A 16,731-nucleotide genomic window follows, 5' to 3' on the forward strand; every position below is an offset into this window, starting at 1 on the left:
CTTCTGAAGGTTTCGCGTGTGTGAGTGAGCCGGGAGGTTAGGCAAGGTTAAGGGGTATGTTGTCGGTTGTGCACACTCAGCCAGAGTGTGTGTGTGTGTGTGTGTGTGTGTGTGTGTGTGTGTGTGTGTGCGTGCGTGACTTATTTCAGCCAGATGAGGATTGACAGAGGCAGCAGTTTTATGACAGCTGCTACAGCCAGAATGCATGTATGCACAGAAGGTTGGCTGCGTGTGGGCGCAGGGGACAGGTGGCACTCAGGTTGGACTTGTATTAAACCACTCGGCTTATCGACTTGCATCAACAAGTGGCTCCCTATAGTGGTAATGGTCAAACATGGGTTAATGAATACACTCTGGGTTACTGGGTTACTCCGCTGACCTCACGTCTCGTTACTAGGTGACATGGTCATTCTGTCCGCTCTGCCTTAGAACCTATGTAATGTTGCTGTAGTGTGTTTTTGGTTTTTTTGGGTAAATTAATGCACTACTACTTACGGCATCACACAAAAGCATCAAAAGTAACAGATCCACTACTCTTGTAGATCTGCTAATGTTATGCAAAATACCCACAGATACCATGGACCCAACAATGATTACATGGAGGGAATGTCCGCACACGATATGTTTGCTCCCCATCCTCTCTTCATTTTACATTGTTGTTTGGTTAAAATACATTTTGAGTCGTCCAAGTAACAGTTTAGGATAGAATGAGGTTTCCAACCCGACAATACGCCTAGATAATTCTATTGTACCCGTCTAAGACGAGACCTAAACCTAACTGTAACTTACATACAGTAAGTTAGAGTTCTGTCTAAGACGAGACCTAAACCTAACTCTAACTTACATACAGTAAGTTAGAGTTCTGTCTATGACGAGACCTAAACCTAACTCAACATCTCTTACATACAGTACAGTAACATCCAGCATTTTTACCATTGCTGTATAACTTTTCATATGTTTAGTGTAATTGTTTTTGCCTACTTTGATTATTATTTCATTACAATGTTTTGCACAATTTGCACAATGTCCCAGCAACATTTCACTGCTGCAAATCAAACCGTCTTGATTCTTGACTCTCCTCAGATCCCACACTTGTTTTCTCAGAATGGAAACCTTCAACCTTCTGTTGAAGTTAAAAGTGGATAGTTGAAAGAGGCAACTGGGTCAGGGCAACTGACATGCACATCAGCTACTATGGAACAATTTTGAATCCCAAAATAGTGATAGTGATAGTTAAAGCTGATCATCCAAAAACTCGGGCAAACCGATGTATCGGTCTGTCTCTACTCTGCATGCTCTTATAGTAGCTCACTTAGTCACTTGTGTTCTTAAATTCGTTCTTGTGTTCTTAAATTCGTTAGGTGAAACAGTTTTCCCTTTGCAAAGTAGAATGCTCAAGAGATCTCTATAAATATCTATGTACAGTACCTTAGAGAAAACTAACTCATTTTACTTGTTTTCTTTTGTTGAAAAAGAAAATGAATAAAACAACCTCTCTCCACAATTCCCAGAAGTCACACTCGCATCACCTTTGGTTAGTGAGTAGTTGTGAGCTATGCCCAGCTGGGTCAGAATGTGAAGTTGCCACAGCTATATTTAATACTTATAGGACATTGGAAAGGAATTCTTGAAGAGGTTGAGGCGAACAAATATCGGATTTGTCACGTATATATATACATATATATCGTTGTTGTCTGGCAGAAACCTAGTATTTCCACATACATTTATTTCCCTCCTCTGCCGTAGGCATAGAAGAATGTCACACAGAAGTAGCAGGAATAGCCACACTACGAGCTCACAATGCGTCGCTTTGTGGCACATTGTATGCTTGTAGACGAGCTATTTTCAATATTTCTGAAACATTGTGAAAGTGAAAGTATAGTTAAGTCTGCCTGTGGGTTTTATATATTGAATACATATACATTGAACCCTTGCAGGGTATTAGCAAGTGCTTGTGCCTATACAATAGCTACATTGGCTCCATTGGAATGCGGCTTCGTATTGTAAGATAAAGGTTTATAACATGAGACTCGTACATGAAACACTCAGAGGTGAGAGGTGATAATATTTAGTGTGTTCGTTTTATAGACTACACACAGATAAGAGGCCAGTCTGGTCATACAGTAGGACCAGGCTGTACTCTGAACAATAAATACCCAGCCTGTGTGCCGGGATATCTTGTTTCCATAATATTGGGATTGCCAGAACATACAGGTATCATACATGTGAGACAAAGGCTGAACGAGATAACAAGATCTTATCTAGTGTTGGCTCACACAACGTTCACTAAAATAATTATAATATAATATTTTAGTGCAAGTGAAGGGTGGGTTTATTTTCTTCACATAATGTGAAAAAGTAAACCCACCCTTCACTTTCATCTAAGTTTGCAGTCGTGTAAATAATTCCTACTGTAACTCTATTTGGTTGAAGCATATATCCAGCTACAGCTATACAGTATTTGCTTAGCAGAAATATAAACACAAAAATAGCAGCATCAACTTTATTTTGTCGTGTGTTTACAGGTTTAAAGAAGTGGGTGGAATATTTTTTTTGGTGCAAAACTCCATTGTTTTTCATTGTATTTAAAAAAAATACAATAAAATATAAAATAATAAAATATTTTAATATATTTTAAAATATATTTTAAAGATAATTAAAATATATTTTCTTGAATGGAAATGCCACACACCTTCCTTTCACAACTTTTCCTAGGTGTGGTTACAGACTCGACGATTGTGGAAGAGGCGTGAAGACTACTGTAGCACTGACATGTGCATTCTGGGGTTGGGTTCTATCCAAATATGACACTTGTGACTGTCATTTTTTTGCATTCCAAGATTGTGGAAGAGTTGTTTGAGAGACTAAAGCCCCAATACATGCGTCTTCTCACGTCCAAATATTCGTTCGTAAAGGGAGGTGATAGAACTACAAATTGACATCATTCAGAACTCAGAAGTCACTGAACTTTGTCTCAGAGTCAGAACCCCCCTACCCCCCTGGAACCCCCCTACCCCCCACTCACCCACCCTCCCATGGAGCCCTGGCGGAACCACTGATCCACAGAATACAATAGTTGGGGATTAGATTCATGTTGTCACCGATGAAGTCACCTGTCTCTATATTGTCTATTGTTTATTTCGGATCCCCATTAGTCCTCACTACAGTGAAGACTGCTCTTCCTGGGGTCCAAACACTCATACAATCAAATTAAAACATAATACACTGTAATTGTATTATGTTTTAATTTGATTGTATGAGATCACGCACGCACGCACACACACACACACACATAGTATAGTAATTGTGGCCTAAAAAGGTCCCATTGTGTCTCCTATAGGTGTGTGGGTGACAACATCATGCTGCTGACCAAGGCCTTCAGAAAGAAGTTTATCATCCCAGAGTTCCAGGACTTCAGCCAGAGCATCAACAAGATTCACAGCTCTGCAAAGCAGAATAAAGAAGGCCATGTGAGTGCTCACCACTACTGTATATATACTGTATATTCTTTAAGATGATGGTTTATCATCTTAAAAAAATGGGTCCCCTTACCTGAGAAAAAGTTTGGGAAAACACAATAGGACCATATCCACTTCTTTGTGTGGCATGTTATTATTACAAATACTTCTGAAAATGTCAACATAAAAAAGGTTGATCTAAATTTAGCTTGTCGTTCAGTTATTTCCCCACGTCGCTGGCACTACACAGGACACTAAGCGCTGTATTCCATCACATTACGGTATATTATGGTCCTATTCGATCACATTACGGTATATGGTCCTATTCGATCACATTACGGTATATTATGTTCCTATTCCATCACATTACGGTATATTATGGTCCTATTCGATCACATTACTGTATATGGTCCTATTCGATCACATTACGGTATATGGTCCTATTCGATCACATTACGGTATATGGTCCTATTCGATCACATTACGGTATATGGTCCTATTCGATCACATTACGGTATATGGTCCTATTCGATCACATTACGGTATATGGTCCTATTCGATCACATTACGGTATATGGTCCTATTCGATCACATTACGGTATATGGTCCTATTCGATCACATTACGGTATATGGTCCTATTCGATCACATTACGGTATATGGTCCTATTCGATCACATTACGGTATATGGTCCTATTCGATCACATTACGGTATATGTTCCTATTCGATCACATTACGGTATATGTTCTATAATTATGCTGTATTCGATCACATTACGGTACATGTTCCTTGAGTATATAAAGGTCATCATGTGTGCTGTGGGTCTCGTGTCTTTCTGTAGGTAGCAGATTACATTCCTCAGCTGGCTAAATTCAGCCCTGACCTGTGGGGGGTGTCGTTATGCACCGTGGACGCTCAGAGGTAACACTTCTTACTCCACAGGCCACATGTGCACACACAGCGTTTTAGGAGCCAAGATCCATCAGCCATTTGGATATCATGTCCATATCAGCGTCATTAGCACACATTTAACAACGCTTATAGGGTTGGGATCCAGGTTTTAAGTTAACCAATTCGTTCTTAACGGTCCGATTCCTTAACAGTTCCCTTTACCGGCTCCTACAGTATACATGTAGGTCGTTCCAAATGGACCCTCACACGTCTGTAACTCAGAGAAACTTGCGGGTCCATTTGTACACTCTCAGATTTATGGTGGTCCTTTAAATGACAGAATTTGAGAACTACAATACCAGTATTGTAGTTGCGTAGTAGACGTGAAGTACACATATAGGCACATACCATTCTCTGACAGTATGATAAACCGGTTCTGGAACCGGTTCCCAACCCTATGTCAGCCACAGCCAGGAGGATCTAATGTTGACATTGTGGAGCAGTTCTCTACAAAAGTTTAACTGTTTTCTGTTGAAGCCTCCAGGGCACTCTGCCCAAGAATGCACTGAATGCTCCAGTATCTTTACCATAGAGGTGCATGATGGCAGGAAGGCACTGGCAATCAAAACAACTAAAATAAAAGGCTTTCTGTGCAACCTTGTGATACTTTTGAAATTGTTCACCATTTCCTTAAAGGACGACTTATTATCTCATAATCTTATTTTATGGTTGGGGTTGGGGATAGCGGTGTAAGAAAGGGTTACAAATGAACCCCATGGGACATTAATTGAACTGGGCAATAAGAACAAATCCACCTTAAGGGTCCTAAGAAAGCAGCTTACAAGAACATGCAACGTGGGTGCTGAAGGGAAGCCTCTCCCAAAGTCATCCTGTAACAATCCTCTCTGCTCTCCATGTGGGGTGGTGGTTGTAACAATCCTCTCTGCTCTCCATGTGGGGTGGTGGTTGTAACAATCCTCTCTGCTCTCCATGTGGGGTGGTGGTTGTAACAATCCTCTCTGCTCTCCATGTGGGGTGGTGGTTGTAACAATCCTCTCTGCTCTCCATGTGGGGTGGTGGTTGTGACAATCCTCTCTGCTCTCCATGTGGGGTGGTGGTTGTAACAATCCTCTCTGCTCTCCATGTGGGGTGGTGGTTGTAACAATCCTCTCTGCTCTCCATGTGGGGTGGTGGTTGTAACAATCCTCTCTGCTCTCCATGTGGGGTGGTGGTTGCAGACATTCTGTCATCCTGTAACAATCCTCTCTGCTCTCCATGTGGGGTGGTGGTTGTGACAATCCTCTCTGCTCTCCATGTGGGGTGGTGGTTGTAACAATCCTCTCTGCTCTCCATGTGGGGTGGTGGTTGTAACAATCCTCTCTGCTCTCCATGTGGGGTGGTGGTTGTAACAATCCTCTCTGCTCTCCATGTGGGGTGGTGGTTGTGACAATCCTCTCTGCTCTCCATGTGGGGTGGTGGTTGTAACAATCCTCTCTGCTCTCCATGTGGGGTGGTGGTTGTAACAATCCTCTCTGCTCTCCATGTGGGGTGGTGGTTGTAACAATCCTCTCTGCTCTCCATGTGGGGTGGTGGTTGTAACAATCCTCTCTGCTCTCCATGTGGGGTGGTGGTTGTAACAATCCTCTCTGCTCTCCATGTGGGGTGGTGGTTGTGACAATCCTCTCTGCTCTCCATGTGGGGTGGTGGTTGTAACAATCCTCTCTGCTCTCCATGTGGGGTGGTGGTTGCAGACATTCTGTCATCCTGTAACAATCCTCTCTGCTCTCCATGTGGGGTGGTGGTTGTGACAATCCTCTCTGCTCTCCATGTGGGGTGGTGGTTGTAACAATCCTCTCTGCTCTCCATGTGGGGTGGTGGTTGTGACAATCCTCTCTGCTCTCCATGTGGGGTGGTGGTTGTAACAATCCTCTCTGCTCTCCATGTGGGGTGGTGGTTGTAACAATCCTCTCTGCTCTCCATGTGGGGTGGTGGTTGTGACAATCCTCTCTGCTCTCCATGTGGGGTGGTGGTTGTAACAATCCTCTCTGCTCTCCATGTGGGGTGGTGGTTGTAACAATCCTCTCTGCTCTCTCTGTGGTGGTTGCAGACATTCTGTGGGCGACACCAGGATCCCGTTCTGTCTGCAGTCGTGTGTGAAGCCTCTGGAGTACGCCATCGCTGTGCACGACCACGGCACAGATCTGGTGCATCAGTACGTTGGCAAGGAGCCCAGTGGACTGAGGTTCAATAAGCTGTCTCTGGATGAGGAGGGTGAGTCAGTGGACTGAGGTTCAATAAGCTGTCTCTGGATGAGGAGGGTGAGTCAGTGGACTGAGGTTCAATAAGCTGTCTCTGGATGAGGAGGGTGAGTCAGTGGACTGAGGTTCAATAAGCTGTCTCTGGATGAGGAGGGTGAGTCAGTGGACTGAGGTTCAATAAGCTGTCTCTGGATGAGGAGGGTGAGTCAGTGGACTGAGGTTCAATAAGCTGTCTCTGGATGAGGATGGTAAGGAGCCCAGGACTGTTAACTTTAATAATAAGCTATCCCTGGATGAGGATTTGAGGAGGGTGATCTATGAGGACTTTAACTTTAACAATAAGCTATCTTTGGATGAGGAGGGTGAGCTGAGGACTTTAACAGAAATTCAACGATTGTGATTTAGTCCAATGCAGAATAATCTTAAAAGGTTCTGAGACTGCCTACCTGAAGCTCTGAATGACATCATATTGCATATTGTTTGTAGACAGCCGAAATGAACAAACTCCACCTGTTCTGGCATAGTACTGTGTGCCTTGGGCTTCTCTTTTTCACATACAGTACACAAATTAAAACCTGGGAACTGACCAGTACTGTACAACCAGTCTCATACTGTTGGCCACTGAGCAGCTCTACTGGAGCAGTTTAGCTAGGGGTTCAATGCCTTGTTAAAGTGTACTGTAGCATATACTTGGTGATAAAGAATATGTTGGACCAGTACTGCTGTCAGAAGTAGTCGTATGGTGGAAGGGATTTGCATTGAAATCATAAAGAACCCAAGACACTGTAAATTATGCTTAAGATATTATTATTGAAGGAAACAAAATAAAACAAACAACAATGCAGATATAAATCAGAGTAATTCAACCCAAAAGTAGACTCAATTGTTCATAAGTAGACTCAATTTTTCATAGTTTGTCCAAAGCCATTTCAAGGTCAGAGGGGTAATGTGAGGCAGTGTTTGAGAGTGTATTGATGTGCACCTCACTGACTGAGACAACAGTGCTGTGCTTTATACTACTAGGGTGTGGTGGTGATTGCTGATTCCAAACTGGTGTGACTGAGTGAGTGAGTGAGTGATGGGTGTGAGGAGCTGTGAACTGATGCAGATGGTACCGTGACCATACAAATACAGACGTACAATTATTATAAACCCGAGTTACAGTACTTCAGCAGTGTTGGGGGAGGGGGAGTGGGCACTGGGGAGTGGTGGACATTCACTTCCCTGCCTGTGCCCGGGGATCAAACCCGGAACTTTTCGGAAGGGGGACAGAGACAGACAGAAACAGACAGAGACAGACAGAGACAGGGACATATACAGAAACAGAGAGGGACAGAGACAGACAGAAACAGACAGAGACAGGGACATATACAGAAACAGAGAGGGACAGAGACAGACAGAAACAGACAGAGACAGGGACATATACAGAAACAGAGAGGGACAGAGACAGACAGAAACAGACAGAGACAGGGATCATATACAGAGACAGAGAGAGACAGAGACATATACAGAGACAGAGAGAGACAGAGACAGGGACATATACAGAAACAGAGAGGGACAGAGACAGACAGAAACAGACAGAGACAGGGACATATACAGAGACAGACAGAGACAGGGATCATATACAGAGACAGAGAGGGACAGAGACAGACAGAAACAGACAGAGACAGGGACATATACAGAGACAGACAGAGACAGAGACAGACAAACAGGGACAGAGAGAGACAGAGACAGACAAACAGGAACAGAGAGAGACACAGTTTCGCCCATTACTGGGTACTGGAACCTAAACACGCTGATGGGTGGTCAGCGCTGGACAAGCTGATAATAACACAGCAGCATGGCAGCACCTTATCAGCTTGTATAAGATATAACATACAATATGTAGGTGTAGTATATAGTATATAGGTGTGGCAAACCCTCTAATTACCCTGTTGCACAACAGCCAGTCCAGTCGGGGACAATAATGTACAGCCCAAGGTGTTATTAATCTTGTCTGTACAGTTAATGATTGTGTTCCCAGATTGAGAAATGTTGTTTTTCATTATGCACTACTGATTATAGATGCTGGCAACACAGTGCAGCTACTATAGTGCAAGGAATGAACTACAGTAACCACTTCACACCCTATAGGCCTACTTGAATGACCAGGGTTCAATTCTAGATCCACTAGTCTATACCAAACCTCCTTGGCTAAGAATAGCAACAAGCTCACAACGCAATGGCATTGGTTAGAGTGTCCGCCCTGAGACTGGGAGGTAGGGGTTCGATCCCCGGCCGGGTCATACCAAAGACTCTAAAAAATGGGACCCAGTGCCTCCCTGCTTGACACTCAGCATCAAGGGTTGGATTGGGGGGTAAGTCCCTGCGACATACTAGCGTCATGTCCAGGGGGTGTACTTGTACATCAAGCTGCCTCACGCTACAGAAACAGGAGAAAGGCTCCTGCCCCTATGGGCCTCATGGCTCGGCAAAGCTACTTACTTACTACTTACTTCACAACGCAATGTGTTGTTGTGAGCTTGTAGATCGGATATTTTGGAGGATACTTGGCCGCATATGAATACCCCCAGAATATGGACTCCTGTGTTCCAATGACTAACATAGAGCAAGAGGCATCAGATTACTAGGGTTAGTACAGCATATATCGGGTGCTATTCCACATTCATTTGACCTTTCTTTGTTATTCCATATTCACCAGTGGAACAAACATGCATCCATGCATTGAGTCCAGTATTCCCAGCAAGCAAATTAACAAAATGTACAATGCCTATAATGGCCAATAAGTGCATATCATAAGTTATGTCTTGCCAAGTCATAACCTAGTACCTAGCATACATTATGGTATGCATTCATGCAATGTAAATCACAAAATGATGTCATTTGTTATTCATGTTATGACTACAGAATTTAATCAGAGATTCCATCATCTTTCTGCAGACAAACCACACAACCCCATGGTGAATGCTGGAGCCATAGTCATCACTTCTCTCATAAAGGTAAAATCACCAACGTTCTATTTTAAATAGTTGATCTACAATTTTACAAGCAAGGTAAGATACAGTGATACATGAAAACCAAAAATGTGTATACTTATCATTACTTAAGACCATTTTCGAAGCATTAAATGTTTTGAGTGGTGCAAAAACTCCAAGGAACAGCAATGTCCTTGTTCACCTATGTGAACCCATTCTGAACGGGCACCCATTTTGGTGTTAGCATCGTGTTATGCTTTAGCTATTTAAAAATAGCAGATCTACAAGCTCATATCGCGCCACCGAGTGGCGCGATACGAGCTTGTAGGTCTGCTATTTTTTGAAAAATCGAAGAACGACTGACATTTTTTAGAATCTGATCTCAGGTCAGAATGGGTTCATCAGACCAGTGTGTGTCCGGTGGAAACCTCGTATGAATCTGATCTCAGGTCAGAATGGGTTAATGAGCACCAGTATATGACTATTAGTACCAGTAGGGGCGCTGTTGTGCGAGAGGGAGTGAGGGATAGTGCTGCACTGTTGCCTGCTAATGAGAGAGAGAGAGGGGGGGGGGGGGGGGGGGAGTTGCACCACTCAGTTCACACGGGTGTGATTTCTTTTTACATTTTGTAAAAATGAGTGATACAGTGCTTCAAAGAAAAGGAAAGGGAAAGCACAGCAACCTAATCCAATCCCAGGGACAAAACCCTGTCTCTCTGCCCCCTCGGAGGAGCCTCATGCCTATAGGCAGAAAAATACTTTTCACACTTATCTCAATATATATTTTTTTATAATAATAATAAAAAAAGAAGTGCATCTCTGAGAACTCAACAATACAAATAGTTAAACGTCATGTTTAACCTATTCTGAACGGGCACCCATTTTGGTGTTGGCATCATGTCATGCTTTAGCTATTGAAAAATAGCAGATCTACAAGCTCATATCGCGCCACCGAGTGGCGCGATATGAGCTTGTAGGTCTGCTATTTTTGAAAAATCGAAGAACGACTGACATTTCTAGAATCTGATCTCAGGTCAGAATGGGTTGATCAGACCAGTGTGTGTGTCCGGCGGAAACCTCGTTATGAATCTGATCTCAGGTCAGAATGGATTAAAGGCTTGTATTGCCCCGTGCCCGGTGAACTGTCCCTCTGCCAGCTGACGCCATAAGATAGGCCTGTTATCTTATGTAGGTCAGGTTCAACGTGTGCGTGTGTGTGCGTGTATGTGTGTGTTTGTTTGTGTGTGTGTGTGTGTGTGTGTGTGGGGGGGGGGGGGTCAAGACACCCACAACAGGGGCGTATGTTTGTCTGGGCCAATAACGGCTCCTACAGAGGAAGGTGTGTGACTGATAAACCGGCTTGGCATGTACGTTGTTATGCTGTGAGAGAGAGGGTGGGGGGGGGGGGGTTATCATCCATTCACCCACGTGTGTGTGTGTGTGTGTGCGTGCGTGCGCGTGTGCGTGCGTGCGTGCGTTGATGTTGATAGCAAACAGGGAATTAATGTTTATTTGCATCCAGAGTAGGAGAAAGATGACCTCACGGTTGTGCCAACAGAATGTAAAAGTTCAGCCAAGTCTTTTTGATAAAAAAAAACAGTTGGCATGTCAGAGAGAGCAACGCAGAGAAGCCAAGACGCTTCTCATTGGAATCTTTAACAAGACCAAAACCCTATTTAAAACATGCTCTTTGAACCTTGAAACATCAGTAGACCTCTCAATGATTGCACTGTGAGAGTCGTTTTGGATTTTATAATTATTTATAATACTCTTTTATAATAGTTTGTATTGGTCTCCTATACCACAGCCGTGGTAGGAGCAGATGTTGAATTATTGGCTCAGGAATATGGCCGTTATTAGCCCAAGGAGTGTTTTTATGCAAAACTAATGCTTGGAATGGACTTGTGAAAACACCCTAGTTTGACATGTCACATGCTACTTAAAGCAAAAGGACATCTTGAAATGATTTGCCTTATATTGGATGTCTATGGTGGCCATACTGTACAGGTCATTTTCAACACTTTCCCCTCAGACAATTCCAGGCAACTTTTTGTATGTTATTCAGGACATAATGTATAGATACAAAATCAGCTGAGTTTGTTTTTTTTGCAATTAGTTGGAGGTTGACCCCTTTTTTCCCATATAATGCCTGTACTATTATTAATTGAACAATCGAGAAGTAGTTTTTTATTGTTTATTTTTAATGCATATCCATCGACCACTTTGACCTGCATGCTCCGTTTGCATAACAGAGTCGTGCGAAAAATGACCTCACGGCATCATCATATTCCGTCTTACATCATCATCTCCTCCAGTTTCAAATAGTCTGTGAGGTCGTTAAAGGGAGGGCACACTACGTACGGTACGAGAGCCACATTTAGTCACTTTACTACTTGTCAACTCCAAGAAATCCAAGAAGACCTGATGGCTCTGGGACATGGGTCACCTCACAGGCAGCCAACTTGCCACTACAACATGGACAGACACGCAGGCACGCATGCACGCACGCACGCATGCAGGCAGGCAGGCACGCACGCACGCACGCACACAGGCACGCACGCATGCATGCATGCATGCACGCAGGCAGGCAGGCTGGCAGGCAGCCAAAGCAGACATGTCACACAGAATAAGTGTCATGCATGCCATTAGTGTCAGAATACCCCAACACTGCCATCTATAGGGCCTGTATGACCGTTACTTAACTTCAAAACACAGCCAATGTTATTTATTATATTAATAATAAATATATAATACCATATATATGTTGTTTTCTTTTTTCTCAGCCTCAGACAAATAAAGCTGCGAGGTTTGACTATGTAAGTACCTAAATGGTTTTGTATTGTGACGTCTTATTATGCTTATATTTTGGTGGTATGCCGTTTCAACAGATATGTGTTTGTGTTGGTAGATAATGGAGTATTTGAACGCCATGGCTGGTGGAGAATTTGTGGGCTTCAACAACGCAGTGTGAGTGTTATGCTAAAGTACAATAGTGCACACACAACACAATGATTCTACAGCACCATTCACCACCTAATCAAAACAAAGAATTCAGCTGCTCTGTTTTCCAGGAGCGCTAGCAAACTCAGTGGCTATAGGCTAGCTAGTTTCTTGGGACATTTGTGGTCGTAGTGACTACATCCGTATTTATTAATTTTTTCAGCGATTTTCTTAGTTTTAAGGGTAACTGTTGTATAATTGCAATATTACACTTGAGGGTGTGGTTTAACGTGATTATTGCCACTTCAGTGGAAATAATCACGTTAAACCACACTCTTTTTTTATTGCTTAAAGGGACACTTCACCCTTTTTGCAAAAAAATATATGTTAATGACGTTTAGAAGCTTTAGAACACTTTCCTGGAGATCTTTATGTGTGTAATATGTGGTTTTAGATATTTTAGATTGTAGCAGTGAGCCTGTTGTCTCTGATGTCATGGACACTGGGCTCACTTCCTTCCTGGACTACATGTTGTCTCAGTAAGACAGCTCTCCCCCTATCCACAAGGAGGAGCAGTGCACCAAAGAATTATGGGAATTGTAGTCCAGGAAGGTAGTGAGACCAGTGTCCATGACATCAGAGACAACAGGCTCACTGCTACAATCTAAAATAACTAAAACCACATATTACACAAATACCCCCAGGAAAGTGATCTAAAGCTTCTAAACGTCATTAACATATATTTTTTTTGCAAAAAGGGTGAAGTGTCCCTTTAAGTAAGGGCACAGAAGCACCAGCGTCACGTTAACTTCATCCTATGGGAGTGAGGGGAGGGGGTGGAGAATCCGGTTGCTGCGCTTCAATGTGCCACTTTCAAGGCGTCTGAAGCGTGTAGTTCAACATTCGTGAATTAAAGAAGCAATGTGGTCGACCCCATTTAGCTGTCATTTTACTTGTAGTTTTCTTTCAGTAATAAGCTAAACACTTCAGAACACCAGAAGTGTACTGCATGCCCACTGTCAACCAGCAAGACAACAACATGGGTTACCAAATACCACATCATGTCCCACAAGATATGGAATCATCCTATAATTGTCAAACCTCGCGTTCAATTTGAACCAATACGGGATGCCCGTAACCCCTATTACTAACTCTACCACAAAAATAACACACACACACACGTACAGTACCGGCATGAGTTAATTACTGTATCAAAGACTTGATTTGACTGTCAGTGGGAATTAATAAAGGTATGTTGGTGAATGACAGCATAGATATAGCAACTGTCCCTTAAGGTCAGAACACCGCACCCCTTATTTCTCCTCATAGAAACCATAACGACATGCAACATAGACTTGTGCGTTGGCTGTAACACTTCTGGACGTAGAGGTCACCATACATTTACCCTAAAATCATACCTATGTCCCTAATAATATTGACATAAATGAAATTGACCCAATATTGACTCAATTCATATATTTGGCTGCAGTGAAAACAGTCTTATTGTGCTGAGCTTGTGTCATAATTAATTATGAAACATTATTCTCTCCCGTTTCATCTAACAGATTCCAGTCAGAGAAGGAGACAGGGGATCGGAACTATGCCATTGGTTATTATCTCAAAGAGAAAAAGGTGAGTGGAACAAATACACGATACAATGGCAATATAACTTTTACAGACAACTGGCAACATACCGTATGCGCCTTCTGCACAGACTTTTAGGAGTTCAGTTAAGTTCTTGTTTATATTATTATTATGTGGAGACTCTCTGACATGAAAGAGCTCCTCTCTTCACCTGTGCTCTGTTTGTTCTGCCCAAACATGCTTAGGTGAGCCTAATTCAACCTGCCCGTGAAACACACAAACAGACCACAAATACAGAGCACAGTAGATGGCACTATCTCACCACGCATTTAACCTTCCAAATACCAAAATATACAGTTTGTTGCCCAAAACAAAAATACAATTTACAATATGCATTTTCTGAAAAATAAGCAAAATAAAATATTACAGCATAGCCATAACTGGGGGTTGAATTGAATAGAACTGTATACAGAGCTGCAGACTTGACTGACAAACCTCAGCCTCATCTGCCAACTGACTGCAACATGGACATGTTTATTGTTTAGCATATCGTTGCTGGGCAGAAACCAGTATTCTAACTTGTTGTTTTGTTTCCGCAAACGAACGAACGCCCTACTTGATCACACTACAGCAGTGGTTCCCAAACCTTTTCATGTCAAGGACCCTTAACCCTCTAAGACCCAGCGTTGCTTTTTAGCAACAATTTTTTTTTTTTTAATTTTTTTTTTCTGTTCTTTTTTCACCTAAACGTCATCAGTGACGATGCCAATTTCAATGCCATTGGTCATGATATTTGCATATAAATACCCCCCACAGAGGCTGAAATTCACACAAATAAAAAATGTCTGGACTCTGTGCGATTTTGAACATTTTTTTAACCTAATGTAAATTATGAATTTATTATATTATATAATTATTATATAATTATTATAAATTTTCCATCAAACTTTATTTTTTTATTTTTTTTAACATATGTTTTAGTGTCAGTCCTAGTAGTACAAAGTAGTAGTAAGGTTGAAATCTATTTTTTGCAAGTAGAAATTAATGCGGGTGTTAGAGGGTTAAATCGATTTAATTCATTAGCCCGCGTACCCCCATTTGAAAAGGTATGCCAGGGATTTGTATTACGGTTCTAGCAGTGATTCTCAACCATTTTAATTCCAAGCACCCCCAGTTGGACCCTGCATTAGGCCACTCTTTAATGGCACTTCTATCTCGGGGACCCCCTATTTATATCGTAAAATCAATGTTAAGTGACCCAGTTACAGACCCATACGGGTCCATTTGGTTCCAAACTATCATTTAGCTGGGGACCCCCTGGAACTCCCTCAAGGACCCCTGGGGGTCCCCGGACCCCACTTTGGGAACCACTGTACTACAGCATCACACCAAAACATCTGAAAGCTCCAGCGTGTAGATTCTGTTGGGACTTGATTTGAATCCTGAAAAATAACTTTTTGGACTTTTTGTAAAGTTTTGGACTTTTTTCTACCCGACAGAGACAATATAATGTAGCCTACATGTTTAGCCGGAATTACAGTGGGGGTTGTGTTGTGGAAAAACACAGGCACGTTAGTGCATAATGTTTAGGGTAGCTGTATAGACCACTTCAGGGGCCTGTTTCACGAAACTTGGATTAACTAATCCAGGATTTAGGCCAAAACCAGGCTTTTTAAATCCTGATCTTTACAGCCTGGTTTATTCCGTTCCACTAAAGCCAAGCGAGGCTCAGAATTGGTGGATTTGGCGAGCCGGGATCAGCAAGCCTGGCTTAATAGACAGTCTGGCTTTTTGTCTCTAGACCCCTTATGTGGATCACAGATTTACTGATCCTTCTTCTTCATGGGGTATTAAGGCAGTTTGCATCCTTAATAGTTGCATTACAGCCCCCTTCTGTATATCTCATTATCTTTACTAATCTATTCAAGACTTACTGATACAAGGACTTAAGCTTCTAAAATAAATACTGCTGCTGTAATTAAAGAGAGAACATACTCTCAATAGTGGATAGACTGAATGATTAACTACCCCAAAAATATAGTTTACATTTTACCACTACTATTAACTTAAAACAGAATTCTTAATATTGTAAGCATAATGATATTGTCGCATTGTGATATTTGGCCATAACTCCCTCCTCTGAGGGAGCTACCTTTGGGGAAGGGGGTTGTTATCCAGACAGGGCCGGGTCATGGGTTCATGTAGCATGCCAAAGTTTGTGCTATTGCCATTGAGAATGCATTGGGCGTTTAAGTTAAATAACTCAGAAACTATAAAACATTTCAAAGTAAAAAGTTCCAGCATGTGTCTCCACAGTAAGCTGAATTTTACAAAGTGTGAATGGAGTTTCTAGGTGAAAGTGATTTTTTTAAGTGCCACTATCTGCCTATAAATGTCTCAAATTTGAAAGCACTATATTTCTAAAACTATGAAACATTTCAAAGATTCCTTTTCAGGCACACATGTCCACCGTAGGATGAACCTAAATAGGTTTGAATGGGGTTTCTAGGTGTAAGTATGTAGGACTAGTAGTGGGTGAAACGTTACAATGGTAATATGTTGTAAAACAATGAGTAATGGTAATATTTAGTGGTTTTCACTTTTACAAAAAAATAATAATAATAA

At 42.1% G+C, this 16,731-nt stretch overlaps 1 protein-coding gene across 1 annotated transcript in view; it reads left to right on the plus strand.

Annotated features, from left to right (window-relative positions):
- The window catches only part of LOC310862294 (glutaminase kidney isoform, mitochondrial-like), a 44,998-nt gene that overhangs the window by 14,749 nt on the left and 13,518 nt on the right, over positions 1-16,731 (plus strand). Inside the window, exons 4-10 of the mRNA XM_083770122.1 lie at positions 3,341-3,470; positions 4,300-4,379; positions 6,457-6,620; positions 9,548-9,606; positions 12,366-12,398; positions 12,491-12,549; positions 14,088-14,154. Coding sequence (XP_083626248.1) covers positions 3,341-3,470; positions 4,300-4,379; positions 6,457-6,620; positions 9,548-9,606; positions 12,366-12,398; positions 12,491-12,549; positions 14,088-14,154 — 592 coding nt within the window. The remainder of the gene's footprint in view (positions 1-3,340; positions 3,471-4,299; positions 4,380-6,456; positions 6,621-9,547; positions 9,607-12,365; positions 12,399-12,490; positions 12,550-14,087; positions 14,155-16,731) is intronic.

This window comes from Protomyctophum parallelum (genome assembly GCF_964188405.1).
Source record: "Protomyctophum parallelum genome assembly, chromosome: 7".
Classification (NCBI taxonomy): Eukaryota; Metazoa; Chordata; class Actinopteri; order Myctophiformes; family Myctophidae; genus Protomyctophum; species Protomyctophum parallelum.